This window comes from Arachis duranensis, chromosome 3 (assembly GCF_000817695.3).
Source record: "Arachis duranensis cultivar V14167 chromosome 3, aradu.V14167.gnm2.J7QH, whole genome shotgun sequence".
In the NCBI taxonomy this organism is placed as follows: domain Eukaryota; kingdom Viridiplantae; phylum Streptophyta; class Magnoliopsida; order Fabales; family Fabaceae; genus Arachis; species Arachis duranensis.
The window spans coordinates 28307331-28322941 of NC_029774.3; the positions used below are offsets into that span (position 1 = coordinate 28307331).

The following is a 15611-nucleotide window of genomic DNA, read 5'->3' on the forward strand; positions in this document are numbered from 1 at the left end:
AATATTATTTAAATATTTTGTAAAAAATATATTTTTTTTATATAAAATAGAATAAAGATAAAAATATCATTCCGTAACATCAATAATTTTTATAACAATACAATAAGTCAAGATCAAATAAGGATAATTTTATTACGAGTATATTACATGTAACAAAAATTAGGAATATGTTATGGTGCTGAAAAAAATCTTTCAGCAAATATTGAAAGTAGGTGGCGCATTTTAGGAGTTTGACGCATGTGCAGGTTGTTTGGACGATCTCCGATATTTTCAGCAGTTGTTTAATGAGTGATGGAGATAGACAATAATATAGATGTAGTAATATTTTGTTAATGATGATTAATTTGTTGTTGGACTTTTTTTAGGAGATCCAAAAAAGATGTGATATGACATTTTTGAGAGTTCAATAAATATTAGATGTTGACATAAAAAAAGATAAAATCCAAAAAAATAAATAATAATAATAATAATAATAATAATAATAATGATAATAATAATAATAAGAGTAAGAATAGTTATTTATCAAAAAGAAAAAAAAGTAAGAATAGTTATAATTATTTTTTTAAAAAAAAAGTAAAGTCTGAAATCAAATAGTTAAGACAATTTTAAGAGAGAATAAAATTCAAAAATTTTATCCTATAATTTAATAAACATAGAAAAATTCATATGAGTTTTATTTTAATTTTTTTTGTTTAATGTTAAATTTGATTAGATTATTTTAATAATTTGTATGTGAAATTTTATATTTAAATAAAAATAATTATATTCAATCTATATTCAAGTATTTCGTTAAAATTAATTTATATTTTAAATTTGTATTTATAAATAAATATTAAAATATATCACAAATATATCATTTTTTATTTGGTATATTAAAATGAAAATATGAGATAAAGTAAAAACATAAAAATAAGATCAGTAAAAGAAAAAAATAAAATAAAAGCTGGTATTTATAACTTAACGTAGAATTGTATTTTTTTTTTTTAACATAACCATAAACATAAGCATTATCAATTTTATAAGTTTATTTTTATTAGTTTATTTAACAATAACTCAATAAAACATTACATATTTGTCTAAAATCATAATGAGATGAGATTTAATAAAATAATATTTAACTAAAAGTTCAAAAATTCAATTATTTACATAAGCATGCATTTAGATCATGGAAATACATATCATATTTTCTTTTTGTATAATGACACAATATATATATAAAGAGGAGTTCTAATTTTAAAATTAACTAAATATGTTTTTCGAATATAAAGTCAAGTGAATCAAATTCTAAACTTGCACTTTGATTTGTCAAATCCAACGAATTTTATAGCAATTGATATGTTTTTTAACTATATATTATTTGTATATTAGTTTTCAATTTTATTTATTTCATAACCTTCAGTTAGTTATATAGAATCAATAACATCATTTAATAAATATTGATTATTATAATATTCATAATTGAACATTTATGAATATTAATAATAATCACTTAGATAAAAAAAGTTCAAAGTAAACATAGAGTAAAAAAAAGCAATAAAAAATAAAAAGAAAAAAGAAAAATAATTTTAAATATAAAAATGAGTTTACATTTATTTGTAGGTTTGTTTCTCTCTTTTGAGTCATTTCTTATCGCTTTTACTTATTTAAAGTAAAGTTAAAAAAAAAAGACATTTTTAATGGTTGATTATGAAAATATGCCTAAAGTTTTAAATATTATATTGAAACAAAAAATTTTCACTATATATAATTAAAGTAAGAAAATAGATAGAAAAAAATTATTTTTATATTCTATTTGCTAAGACATGATATCATGCATTTTCAGCTTAAAAAATTAGTTACAAGATTATTAATTACCATTATTAAAATCATATTATATATATATACACACAAAAAAAATGAAATATAATTATCCTTACATAAAAAATAACTCATATGAATTTTTCTATATTTATTAAATTATAGGATAAAACTTTTGGATTTTATTCTCTTTTAGGATTGTCGTAACCATTTGATTTCAAACTTCACTTCTTTTTTTTGTAAAAAAATAATTATAACTATTCTTATCATTGTTATTATTTTTTTTGGTAAAGATCATTATTATTATTATTATCATCATTATTTATTTTTTGGGTTTTATCTTTTTTTATGTCAACACCCAATATTTTTTTTTTTTTGGACAAAAAACACAAACACCCAATATTTTTTGGATTCTAAAAATGTCATACCACATTTTTTTGGACCCCTAAAAAAAAGTCCAACAACAAATTAATTATTATTAACAAAATATTACTGCACCTATATTATTATCTACTTCTATCACTCACTCACTGGACACGCTACAAGAGTTGTCGGGGATCATCCAAGCAACCTGGACACCCATCAACTCCTGAAATGCGCCACATACTTTCAGCACTTGCTGAAAATTTTTTTCTTCAGCACCATAGCATATCCCTTTTTCTATACACTTGACATGGGAATATGGCTGCCTTTTCAATCAACGTTTTCAATACCTCAATACATTACGGCTTACGCTGCTTGAAATGTCTTTACAAAACATAAACTACTAACGTACACTTCATTTATTACCTTCTGAGTTCTTAGCCATGCAAAGCTAAGCCACGGAGTGGAATATAATAGGTGTTTGGATTTCCATTGACACATCCACTTGAAAGAAGTTGCATAAGGAGGATGGTCTTCCACTAAGTAATTATGTTCTTCGACGTGAACAACGTGAACGGCTTTTCAATATTATCAAGGCTGGTTTGCCTTAAAGAAGCTTCAGATAAATATTTGAATAATGCTTTTTGCCCAAAGCATCGTTTTTAAGTAAATTATGCAAGAGACCTTTAAACTCTTTAAGAGTAATAATAGATACAAAATAACGATTAACAAGCACACTGGTTCACATTTATTTTATAAACTCAGTCATAGTTCAGTTCCACATTCTAGTAAGACACATTGAAGATCCCTAATGAACTAGATAGGTACATAGGATAAGAAAAGCAGGGAATTATAAAACTTCAAGATGTAAACTACAAAGTACTGACTCCATCGTGTTCATACAGCTCCTCCCTCATGGAGAAGCATCTGATCCATCGTGTTCATGCAGCTCCTCCCTCGTTGAGAAGCATCTGATCAAAGTGCCACACACCTGAAAAGACCACCAACCAAAAAATATAGCTTAAGTAACAAGATTTGTTTTTCTTTTAAAACGCATAGGGGAAATAAATACTAGACTCAGTATTATTCAACAATGAGAAGTCAGAAAAGCAACGTTAAGGAAGAAGCAGAGTCTGAACTCTGAAATTCTTACCATGTCCTTTCCCAACTCTTCTGAGCTGAGCGACATATTCAGCAATCCTTTTGATGGCTTCCAACTATTGATGTAACAATTTAAGAGTAGAGTATAGATCTTGACAAAGCAATTTATAAAAAAACAATTCTGCATAATCTCACACTACAAACTTAAATAATCATAATAATTATGATAATAATATCCCAATTGCAACACCCAATTTATACTAACCTGTTCACCCAAATACTCGGTTTCCACGAAATCTGCCAACTGAACATCATTGTTCTTGGAGGCAACCTGTCAAACGTTTTAAATATTCAATACCAACATGAAGGAGACAAATGAAAGGAAGAATGTGCAATCAAAACCAAAAACAAAAGACCGATTGAAAAACTTGTCATACACTGTGCAAGTGAAGGAGCTTCTCATTCACAAGCTTCTCCAACGATAGAGCGAGTTCCATTGCTGCCCACAAAAGAAAGTAATCCCTTTACTTCTATTCAATTTGCACTAGAAATTGGCAAATAATGCACTTCCAAACAAAAATGTTCATATTTACACAAACAACATATATGCAATATGATTAGGGTGTATAAAATCAAGCAGAGAATTTGACGCCAAGTCAAAATATTACAATACAAATATCAGAACGTTGGATCCATTTTTTAAAAGGAGAAATGCTATGTGTACTCATTCCCCATCTAATAATGGAAGAGTATGTCCGAGCTTGGGTAACTGAAATCCTTCAAAAATCACATAGTGCAATGACCACTTCAGACAACTACAGGACAATTCAGCAAAAGAATAAGCAAAATTTTGTCAACAACTATAATATATATATCACATGACTTAGACAAAAAAAAAAAAATCAAGGAAAAAGAGGCAATAGACACTAACCATGGAGTGCATCTCCCTTCTCTTCATGATCAAACTCAGAAAGCGGCATCACTATAGGCTGCAACTTCACCCTTCCACCCCTTTTGTTCTGAAGAAAAGTTTCAACAAAACACACAACAACCAGAATCTATAATTAGTAACCAAACACGTTCAGAAAAAAAAAAAAAGGTGAAAATTCAAAGCCGAACAAACACCTGATATTTCATCAATTTCTCAGCATGCTCTCTTTCCTCGTCACTCGATTCCTTGAAAAACCTTCAAAAGAAGATACAAAATCACAAACCACAACCATTAACAAGCAAATCAAAACAGGAACAAAAAACACAGATCCATCAGAGAATTAACAAAATTAAAAACTCAGAATCGTTTAGCTACTTACTTAGCAAGACCCCTGAGCGCGACATTATCCCTGTCGAAGTACGCAAACATTGCATGATAAACGTATGATACGTTGTACTCCACACTGATGAACACGAAAACAAAACCAAAAAATTATTAGAAAATTTCAGATTCAAGCAAAAACAAAGCATACAAAATGAAAGTGTGAAAGAAAGAGGAACCTACTTGATTTGCTCGTTAACCACAGCTTCAGATTCATCAACGTACTTGTGGCGAGCTAAAGAGACTTGAGAACCATTTGGAACTAGCTCGAGCTCCTTCTTCACCTCTTCGAACGGTTCGAAAACCACTCCAGTTATGGTTCTGTTGCCGCTGCTGGATGCGCCCTTCGTGGCGCAAACCACAACGGCACCGGTGTTTCCGGTGAATCGGCGGCGGAAGGAAACCAAGTGACTCGACGGCGGACCGAAATGCGAGCCTTCGCCGGCACCAACGGCGAAGAGAACGAGCTTAGAAGAAGTAACTGCTTTGAGAATCATTGTTTTTTCTTTTCTTCTCTCTTTTTTCCTTCTTGCAAACAGAGGAATTTATTTTCGAAAGAAAATGAAGATGAATAAAAAGGGAGGAAAATGGGTGTTCCTTTTTGAAAAGCGGTGGCAGGGAGTGTTGGGATAGGGACGTGTATTATAAATAATTAGCTGCTCATGACGCATGTTCAGCCCTTTTTTTTATTGAATTTAAAAAATTAATTTTATATTTTTATTTTAAAATTATAAATTTAATATTAATAATTAATAAATTATAAAAAATAAAATATCTTAAATTATTTAATATATAAAATGTACAACATAAATAAATTAAAAAGGAATTTGAAAAGCGGTGGTAGAAAGTGTTGGGATAAGGATGTGTATTATAAATAATTAGCGGCTCAGCAGGCATGTTTATTCATTTTTTTTTATTGAGTTTAAGAAATTAATTTTATATTTTTATTTAAAATTATAAATTTAATATTAATAATTAAAAATAAATAATAAAAATAAAATATCTTATGCAAACTACAAGGTTTTCATGATAAGATTTTTATGTATTGTTTTTAGTTTTGATGTGCCTATATATATTTTTTTGGTAGGGTTGACATAGTCACAAGTATTATCAAAATTGCAATGGCATCAATTTTCACTATCTCAAGTATTGGTAGAGTTTAAGACTCCCAGAGAAGCTATTTAAGGTTTAACCTTCTATTTTTTTATTTATTTATCTCTGTTAAACTATTGAGTTTTAATTTATCTTTGTCTTTATTATCTCTATTAAATTATTATGCATGCTTATCTATACTTACTTATCTATGCTTGTTTGTGTAAACCATTCATGGTGAAAGTATAAATTATATTCATGATAAGACATTTATTTGTTGTGGTTTCTCGTTGAAAAAAAAATTAAAAAGAATATTTAACGTGTACAGGATATGGTTGGTAGAGACGGAGATCACGGTCGTAGCCGTGGCCGTGGCGGAGGCCGAAAGGGGAAGCCTAGGCTTTCTACTGGTCAGCCCCTTGACTTGCATGCGGATCCATACTCTCTCGTTGGGTCATCATCCGACACGACTGGTTATATTGATCCTTGCTCTGTTTTTCTGTTGATGGTTGTTATGTTGTTCTTGCTACTAGTTTGTTGCTCTGTTGCTGACTTGTGTTCTTGAGATCTTGGCTTCCTTCCGTGGTTGCTGACTTGCTAGGTTTTATTTTTATTTTTATTTTTTGTTGTAATGTTATAATGTTATTTTTTGCTAGAATTAGCTTTTAAGTATATAATTAATTCAATTGTTCTTATTATATTCTTTGTTTTACGTAATAGTGAATAGAAAATTAGAAAATTAATGTTTGTTCATAATTTTGGAGGAAGAGGAATTAATATACTATATGTACTGTACCTTTTGTTATTAACTTAATAATTATGACAGACAATGGTAGTTTTAATCCTCCTTATAGGATTTGTTTTGAATGCATCCATGAATAATTAATTACATTAAAGACGCGAGTTTCTTCCTTTATAAAAGAATTCTGATATCTTTTGCTATTAGAGGGAATTCTGATATCTTTAGATTATTATTTTCAAGCAGAAAATTGCATGCTTAAGTTTTGTAATTAGTATTATTAATTTATTATCTAATATTTAGTATAAATTTTATTTTTTATTTAAAAGTTTATTTACCTTGTTATCTAATATTTTGTATAAATTTTATTGTTATTTTTATATTTAAAAGTTTATTTGTATTAACGGTTTACTATTTTTCAAATAGAAAAATAATTTAAACATATAACTATTAAAATCGACGGTAAAGTTGTCGCTTTTAAAAGTAAAATAGACAAATTTAAATAATTAAATCGACGGCAACATGAAGAAAAATTAATTAATAATTATATTTTTGATAATTTTTAAGATAATAATTATATTAATTATTATTTATTAATAGAATTAACATAAAAAAAGCATAAATTAAACACTAACTTTTTTTATTTTCTTTGTATATTATTATAGATAGGGAAAATAAAAAAGTTTAAATCGTTACATTTATAATACAGCAGAGAATTAGAGATTGGTAGATGAAAATGGCGCGGATATATTATTATAGATAGGAAGGATGAGGAAGTTTAAACCGTTACATTTATGATACAGCAGAGAAACAGAGTCAGAGATTGGTGAGATGGAAAGGGCGTGTGGCCAGCTCGTGATCTGACTGTTTTGTCTAGTAAAACTGCCAAAATGCTCGGAATCTTTTCGTTTTTTATTTTTTTTTGGATTTGGTCCACTCAGCGTTATTTACTTTATTTTATTTGGCATATTTAAGTGGAGAATACTGTTTTCTGACTTTATAATAGCTCATGTTATTTACAGATGGAGGTGATTCATACGACAAAGAAAAAAAAAAGAAAAAAAGAAAGAGACAGAATCTCTGCCGTCTTTTGATATACCACAATTATACTATTAAATTATTGTCAATTTGATTATTTGATTTTGATGTATGATTAATCTAAAAATAAATTATACTATCTTAGTGTTCAGGTGATTATTACTCTGTTTAAAAAATAATGTTTAATTTATTAAAAATCTGAAAATAAATAATTTTAAAATATTTAATATTTATTATAAAAATTAAATTAAATAAAAATTAAATACTACATAATAAATAATATAGAATTGGTCTACTATGATTTAGCATATTTTTTTTATGCATAAAGAATACTCAAGGAGATGTATATTGACACGAATATAGAACACGATGCAATAATTTAAAATTTTTATAAGATATAGAGATAAATTATATATATATATATATATAATATAAAATATTTTTTAGATAAAATTACAATGATATTTTAGTATTTTATTAATATTAAAATATATTTTTGTCCGTGAGTTGGCTTTGAGGTACAAGTCGGTGACAGCTGGAAAAGTGCTGATGACGTTTTTTTCGATATACTGTACCGCAAGTTCTTTTCTCGTCCGAGCAACCTGGAGTACCTACAAACAGGGTGGCAAAGCGGGTTGGTCCATTTCAATCCGTCCCGCCCCACCTAGGTCCGCCCTATAAACGGAGTGGACCGGCTCGCCCTGCCAACTAAAATGGGTTCAAAATGCTAGCCCGCCTCGCTATGACGGGTCGGCGGACTAGCTTGCTTGATTTTTTTGAATAAAATTCATTAAAATTAATTAAAAATAATAATTAAAAAATCAAATATAAATAAAAAATAGTCAAATTATAATATAATTTTTATTATTTTTTTAATTTTTAACTTTAATAAAATTATTTAAAATAATATTTGTCAATAGAATCATCTTTATTTTAAAAAATAAGTCACATAATTTGAACATATATACAAAATTGTAAAATAAAATAAATAAAGTTAATAACTAAAAGAAGAATAAAAACAAAAAATGAAAAAAAAGTGTTTGAAAATGATATAATTATTAATTTTGTAGTAGTAATTATTTAATAAAATAAATCTTTGACCGGGTGGGTCACCTCGCCCTGTCCAAACCCGCAAATTTGGCGGATTATTTTAATTTGACGGGTTTCAAATCCTAGTCCGACCTGCATTTTTTAGCGGGTTTGACCCGTTTTGCCACCCTTACTCTCCCGTGAGCAAGCGACGTTCTCTCCACGGGATTTGGATCCTCTAAAGTTTGAATTTCATTTTAGAGAGTAAAATGTGATCTCTCATCATTGATTTCATAGGTGGGACCAATAATAAATATGAAAGAGAAACTATTCAAGGGTAGAAGATCGTACTTTACTCTCTAAAGTGAAATTCAAACTTTAGAGGATCCAAATCCCTCTCCACGAGTCTCTCTTTTCTTATTGACTTCACTCTTACTTTTACTTAGATAGAAAAGTATTATGTTTTAACTTTACCATACTTAGGGTTTCAATTTGGGCCAATTAGGGTTTTAATATGGGATAAATTAAATTAAAGACAACTAATACACTCTTTTAGGCCACGTCAGCGTGTCACTGTCCACGTAAGGAACCTCCGATTGCCACATCATTCTTTTTCATTAACCTTGAATGGAGCAATTAACGTTTTTGTATTTTTGTCGATAACAAAATTCAGGTGTATTTTTATTAGCGACAAAATTATTCGAGTGCATTTTAGGTAGTTTACCATAAATTATTCGTTTATATTTGTAACAAATAGTTGATAAGACTCTAGAGTCAATGAGTACAACTGAACTAAAGCCTAAAATTGGGTTCCTCAAAAATAAAAAGCAAGGTTCGAGAACCAATTCGGTCAATGAACTGTTTAAGTGACCGATTCAATGAATTACTAATCCAACCAGAATCCAATTAGAATCCAACTGATCTAATTGAATATTGATGGTAATCAGTGACTAAGAGAAGGGAAGTGGTTGAATCCCTTTTTTGCTTAGTAAACACTTGCTGTCTATTAGAATGCCTTGAGAAGATATTTTGCTTTTTTTTGTCTCGTACCCAACCAAGAGACTTTTTCTTTTTGTCTTGTAACCAGGTAAGAGATATTTTCCAGTTTTGTCTCCTAACTAGCAGAAATAGAAATGGAGTATAAGAGAAAAAAAATCACACTAAGATGTATCTTGGTTCAGTTGCTAAGTGCAATGCAGCCTACATCCAGTCTCCATCACAACAATGATGGAATTTCACTATAATCATCTTTGATTACATACACCAATTTTCCTTAGGAACTACCCTTCCTATCCGGGAAAAGTCCAGAATCTAATCTCAATTCTGAACTTGACTTGGTCACCTACCAAGCTTTCAACTACTAAGTGCTAACCCAACTTGCAAGGAATTCCCACAAAATTATGAAACACAACACAGATGTACAAAGGACCTCTAAGGACATCTATGGCTTTTTCTTTTAATTTTGTATACTCTGCTTTTTTTCGCTCTATGGATTTTTCTTACAAACCTCACTATTTGCCTTTTTTCATGAGACTTAAGACAGACAAAACTAAATAGAAAAATACAAAATAAAGAACATTGAAGGAGAAGAACTTCTGTTAGCTTGGGTAGTTATGAGAACTCTATGCTTTCACTCTTTTCTCATTGTTTCAATCCCTGGCTTTTCTCCCTTATTTATAGAAGGGAAAGCCTCCAAAGTTGAAACTGTTGAACCGAGCTAATCTTCTTCTTCTTCAAACCAAAACCGGTTCGGCCAGAGAGAGAGGAGAGAAAACTGAACGCTAAAACCAATATGCAATTACCTCTGTGTTATCCCTTCTCACCAAACTTCATCAATCCGGGCCTTTCATCTTGACTTGCTCCCCAAGAAGGATTTCTGACCCTTGATGAGTCCTTAATGCGTAACAGCTCCTCTTGCTCTTATCTTCTGCCTTTTCCTCCACGTAGCTACAGTAGCTACCTCCTATGGTTGGTTGATCAAAAGTAGAGACGAGCCATGCTTCCAAGGGATCTTCTTCCTCTGACCGAGTTGGATCTTCTCCATTTTCGGGTATGGAGAGCTTGAGACTTCCTCACCACTTCTTACCATAAGTGGCAAAGATCTCAGCCACACCCTACTGTGGATCTTCTTTTTCTTAATGCCATCATCACAATGGCTTCTTCCTTGCTTGTAGCTTTACTGCTACAGTGCCTTATCTCTGATAGCTTATTTGTTCTTCTTCTCTATGACATGACCGAGAGTGATGAGAGAAGAGAGAGAAGAGAGAAAACTTTCAATGTGATTGAATAATGAAATTAAAATTGAATTAATTTCCCACTTCCCGTTGCTTAGCAATGTGTGATAGTAATGATGGCAATCAAATCAATTCACACTTTCTCTTTCATGTTTTCAATGCTATTAATGCAAGTTAAATGAATTTGAAATCCATCAAAGAGTGAAAGTGGATAACCGAACTAAACAAGCAAAGCTTCTTCCCTCTTTCTTTTCAATTCGGACCAAACCTTATTAGTCTAGAAGCAAATATTAATTTGGGCTTGTTCAACAAAAACTGGCCCATTTCACATAATAAAAATTTCAGCCATAAATACTTTAAAATATTTTTGTACCAAGGCTGAATTTTAACTTCACATTGGGCTTGTTATTTCGGCCCAAGCTAAGATCCGCACAACACAAAATTATTAATTAACAAATATGAATTGAAGATCAAATTAATAGTTTTGTAATTAAATATTTTAATAATATTTGATCATCATCAAATTAATTTGGAGTTTTCTAAACTCATCAATCTCCCCCTTGATGACAAACATTATTAAAAATTGAAATGAAAAAATAAGGATTAAGAGTACTCCCTTTTGAAGATTAGGAATTCTCCCGCTTTCCAATTGTTACATAGCTCCCCCTTAATATATGCCATTTTATCAAGGGATGCATTACCTGTAGCATTTAAAATCAAGCTGATAGCCACCATGTATTCAATATATGGAATATAAGTTATGTTGAATTGCTTGATTTATGAGAAGAAATAACATGATAATCACAACTTGTTTTATTATCATTTAATGATTTTCTGTTCAAACATAAAATCTGCCTGAGTACAGAGTACATTTCAAGCAATATTCATCAGATAATTCCAAAAATTTTACTGCCAAATCATTTGATCAAACAGACAAAATTCATTCAACATATCAGAGTACAAAGGATTGAGGTATAGGATTTTCATGGTTGCTTTAGTGAACCTTGTCATATAGTCCTTCAAGCTCTCCTGCAGACCTTGTTTGATAGTGCTGAGGTAATCAGACGATCCATGCACGTATATTCTTGAGGCTGTGAAATAGTCTATGGAGGACCTCGCTGAGATTGAACCTGCAGAAATTTTAGAAAACTAAAGTAAAGCAGCACCATCTAAATAAGTTGAAAAAGAACGATAGAGTATATGGTCAAAGGCACCGTTAAAGATCATCATGGATTGAAATTTCTTAATGTGTACATGGAGATCTCCAAACCCTTCATACGCCTTAAGTGCTGTGAGGAGAACGAAATTCTTTGGCATTTGAAAGTTGACAATCTTCTTTGAGAAGAGATTGTCTATCATCAGTTTCTCTTTAGGCAGAGTCACCTCTTGGGAGCCCGAATTCAGAGGTCTCGCTCCGTTCGAGGTCGCGCTCTTAGGGTCCTCTGTGTTGGACTTTCTGTTATGAGATGCTTCTAGTAGGTCAGCCATTCTCTTGACCTCTACCAAGAGAGTAGCATCATTCATAGCCACTAGCTCTTCGTTAGTGGGAGGAGGGGTTGCAGATATGACTTCTTCGACCATAATCCTACAAAGAAAAGGTAAAGTAAGAGGTATGTGGGGTTAAGTCTAAATAATTTCGGTGCCACGGTGGGTGCCAAATCTTCTTGTGTGGGTAACCAACTCCAAGGTATAGTTTGTCCTGCTCAATGCTTGAACTCGCTTCTCCTTGGATTGGGTGAGACATACGTCGGCTCTTCCAAGAACAGTAGCAGTGGACACCTGCAAAGGCACTCGAATGCTCAAGTTAGTAAAAGTAAAATATCAGAATGAATAATGTACCTGTGACCTAGAGAGAGTCACTTGTATTTACAAAGTTGTTGTGTTTAGGACGGTTATAAGTATTTCCAAAACTGCTTTGCAGAGTTTTAGTTAATTATCTCGTAACTGTGTGTTTTAGTGACCTTATTTAGAGAGATTTGCAGAGAGATGTGATGATTTGGGTTGGCACGTAGTTGTTTGATTTTATAGGATAAATCTGTTAGGAGAGCAAAATACGTACTCCACGTACTCTTAATATAGCACATGTTTATTTAGTTTTAACTAGATTCCGATTTATAATTTTACCTGAGCCGAATTATAGTCAATAGATCAAAATATAAATTATTTTTTAAAATTATTTTAAAGTCTTTTTTAATTATATAAAGTACTTAAAATATTTTTATTTTAATAATTAATAATATATACTATTTCTAGACTCATTTTAAGAATATATATTAAAAATAAGGTTAAACACGTTCACACGTGATGCTATTTAATTGTGTCTATACGATTCGGTAAAATTTTTTTTATTAAAACATGCCAACACGGTTAGATACAAAACCGTGTATATTAGACGAATGTCGATGAATGTTATGTTTGATCTACGAACAAAACAAATAAAAAAGTGATTGTATTTCGTAGAAAATTACAAACCAATAAAAAAGACAATGATAATATTATTTAGTTAACATAATAAAAAAAAATCTAAATTAGGATAGTTAGCTATTTACTAATAATAAGTATTAAGACATAATATTACAGCCTTGTTTTTTTTTCTAAAAAAAACTCTTAATCCACAACTATTATTTAAGTATTTATTTATACATGCATGATTTTATAAACACATTTTTTTTACCCTCTAACTTCCCCTTCTATCTCTTCCTCTCTCTTGGAGGATGGTTGGGAATTTGTTTTGTGTTTCTAATTTTTGAATTGGATAATACTCTTATTTTCAATTTGATATATTAGACAAATTCACTACATATGCCGAAAGTTGGGAAAAAATTTTCTCTCTAGTTATGCCGAATTATTTATATATCGTTAATTTTTTTAAAGTATAAATATATTATACTTTTTTTATAAAAGTTAAATAAAATGAGGGTATCAAATCAATGTCATTATCGAATTTTGGCCAAAAGGAATTCACAATTTACAATTGAAGTTCTTTCCTATGAAGGAGGTTCAGTATACTAATTAATTAAGTTATAATATTGTTGTTTCATCTATCAATGAAGCAATGATACACCATCACTCAAATCAAATCAAATAACCATTCGCCTTTGTCTCCAAATTATTATTCCCCTGATATTTTGTTTTGAAAAGGCACCAAGGCATGGAAAAAAGGTTCATGTTAGGTGGCAAAAGAAGAGTAGTCCAGGGACAGTGCCAACAAAGTGCTCACCGAATTCTTGTGTGAATTTGATCTTTGGTGAACTTCAAGAGTTCATGCATTTATGCATTTATGGACAGGGGCGGAGTTTTTTATGGGAATGATCATGTCCCTCCAAATATTTTATATAAAAATGAGTAATATTTTTTTAAATATATTATTTAACTAATTTGATTGTCTATTCTTTCAATAAAATTATTTATGTGTATTTAAAATTCACATAATTCATTCACTTGGTAACGTTTTATGCCAAATTTAGTATAATAAACTTTGGACTTTAGTTTTTTACTTAAATAAAGTTTTACAAATGGAAGAAAAAAACTAATATATTAGACTATAATAAACTTTGATAATTAACTTTTTGGCAACAATTTAATTTAATGTTATTTTAAGTTTTATTAATTTTTTAAATTAATTTTTTAGATACAAAATTAAGATATTCAATAAATATTAGCGTTATAATATTCAAAGTTTTAATCTTTTAAGTTTTAAGCTAAATTCTAAATAATTATAATTTTACTATTATCTTTGAAAAATTAAATAATTTTTTTATCAATTTATTTTAATATTATTTTTTATTTTCTTAATTAAATTTTTTATCAATAAAAATTTCAAATTATCAATTAGCGTGTATTATAATTTTTAATATTTATCATTGTAATTAATGATATTTTTTTTACATATTTAATATTTTATATATTCTAATTTTTCTACAAATATAATGATAAAAATTAAAGAATTATATTTTTTTAAGAGAATGATGAATTAAAATATGCTAAGGAAATTGAAAAAAATGAAATATGATGAATGATTTTACTTAGTTAATTACCATGGCAAGCAAAATGACGGTTCTTTGCAAAATGACACATAACCAAGGCCAAACTTCGTAGCTATGGCAGATGGCCAAACAAAGAACGTGTCCGCAACCAAGCAACTAGGGCTGCTGGCAATAGATAGGGAAGAGTAGGGTAGGAACCCACCATACCGACAGATTAAAAATATTATTAAAATTTTATCCTATCCTACTTGTAAGTTGAAAATTTTTCAATCCTAATTCTACTCAGCACTTTAAAATTCTAAATCTTATTCTATCTTATTTTACTTGTTAAAATATCAATTTTTTTTAAAGTAAATATAAAATTTAATCATTTCGAATTTTATATATATTAATAACATAAAAAATTTAAAACTAATATTTTAAATTACTAATTAACTAACTAATTTAATATTTGTTCAGTTATTGTAAGTTATTACATAAAGAAAGTTATGGATTCAACTCTCATTACTTCTTTCATTATATACCTAATTTTTATAAAATATGTGTTATATATGAGGTGCGAGTAGGATATGGTAGAGTACATCCTAAATTCGTACTCTATATTATTCGCAGGCATATCCGAACCGTACTCTACCCTAAATGTAGTGTGAATTGACAAAGGTAAACCTTGGAATGCGAGCTTGATGGCGAGGTTGGCCGCCGGAATGACGTGGCCTTGGAGTGGATAGACGAAGAGTAGGGCATGGCGAGAACCTTGGTATGTTGCCATGGAAAGAAAATGTTTAGTGCTTTGCTTTGATGAGATTCTAGTTTGGAAGGAGTTTATTATTAGGCACAGATGTATCATGATGCTGGCTATAATAATAATAATAATAATAATAATAACAATATTTGGTCAATAAATTAAAGTATATATTATT

General features: G+C 29.6%; 1 protein-coding gene across 1 annotated transcript; it reads right to left on the reverse strand.

Moving 5' to 3' along the window:
* Positions 1 to 2879: 2879 nt before the first annotated feature.
* On the reverse strand, positions 2880 to 5186 carry LOC107478374 (ferritin-4, chloroplastic). The gene is made up of 8 exons (XM_016098514.3): positions 4757 to 5186; positions 4572 to 4655; positions 4387 to 4447; positions 4193 to 4280; positions 3699 to 3760; positions 3527 to 3592; positions 3314 to 3377; positions 2880 to 3151 (listed from the first exon to the last, which is right to left on the reverse strand). The coding sequence occupies exons 1-8, from the start codon at positions 5068 to 5070 to the stop codon at positions 3102 to 3104; spliced, it is 789 nt and encodes a 262-aa protein (XP_015954000.1). The 5' UTR covers positions 5071 to 5186; the 3' UTR covers positions 2880 to 3101.
* Positions 5187 to 15611: the final 10425 nt, after the last annotated feature.

What these genes read in the sequence shown, in the direction of transcription:
- LOC107478374 (XM_016098514.3), bottom strand. Translation starts at nt 5,070, where the DNA reads ATGATTCTCAAAGCAGTTACTTCTTCTAAGCTCGTTCTCTTCGCCGTT. An exon ending in GAAGGGAGATGCACTCCATG is followed by an intron (nt 3,761 to 4,192) that starts GTTAGTGTCTAT and finishes TTTTGTGGGCAG; the next exon opens with CAATGGAACTCGCTCTATCG. An exon ending in AAGAGTTGGGAAAGGACATG is followed by an intron (nt 3,152 to 3,313) that starts GTAAGAATTTCA and finishes TGGTCTTTTCAG; the next exon opens with GTGTGTGGCACTTTGATCAG.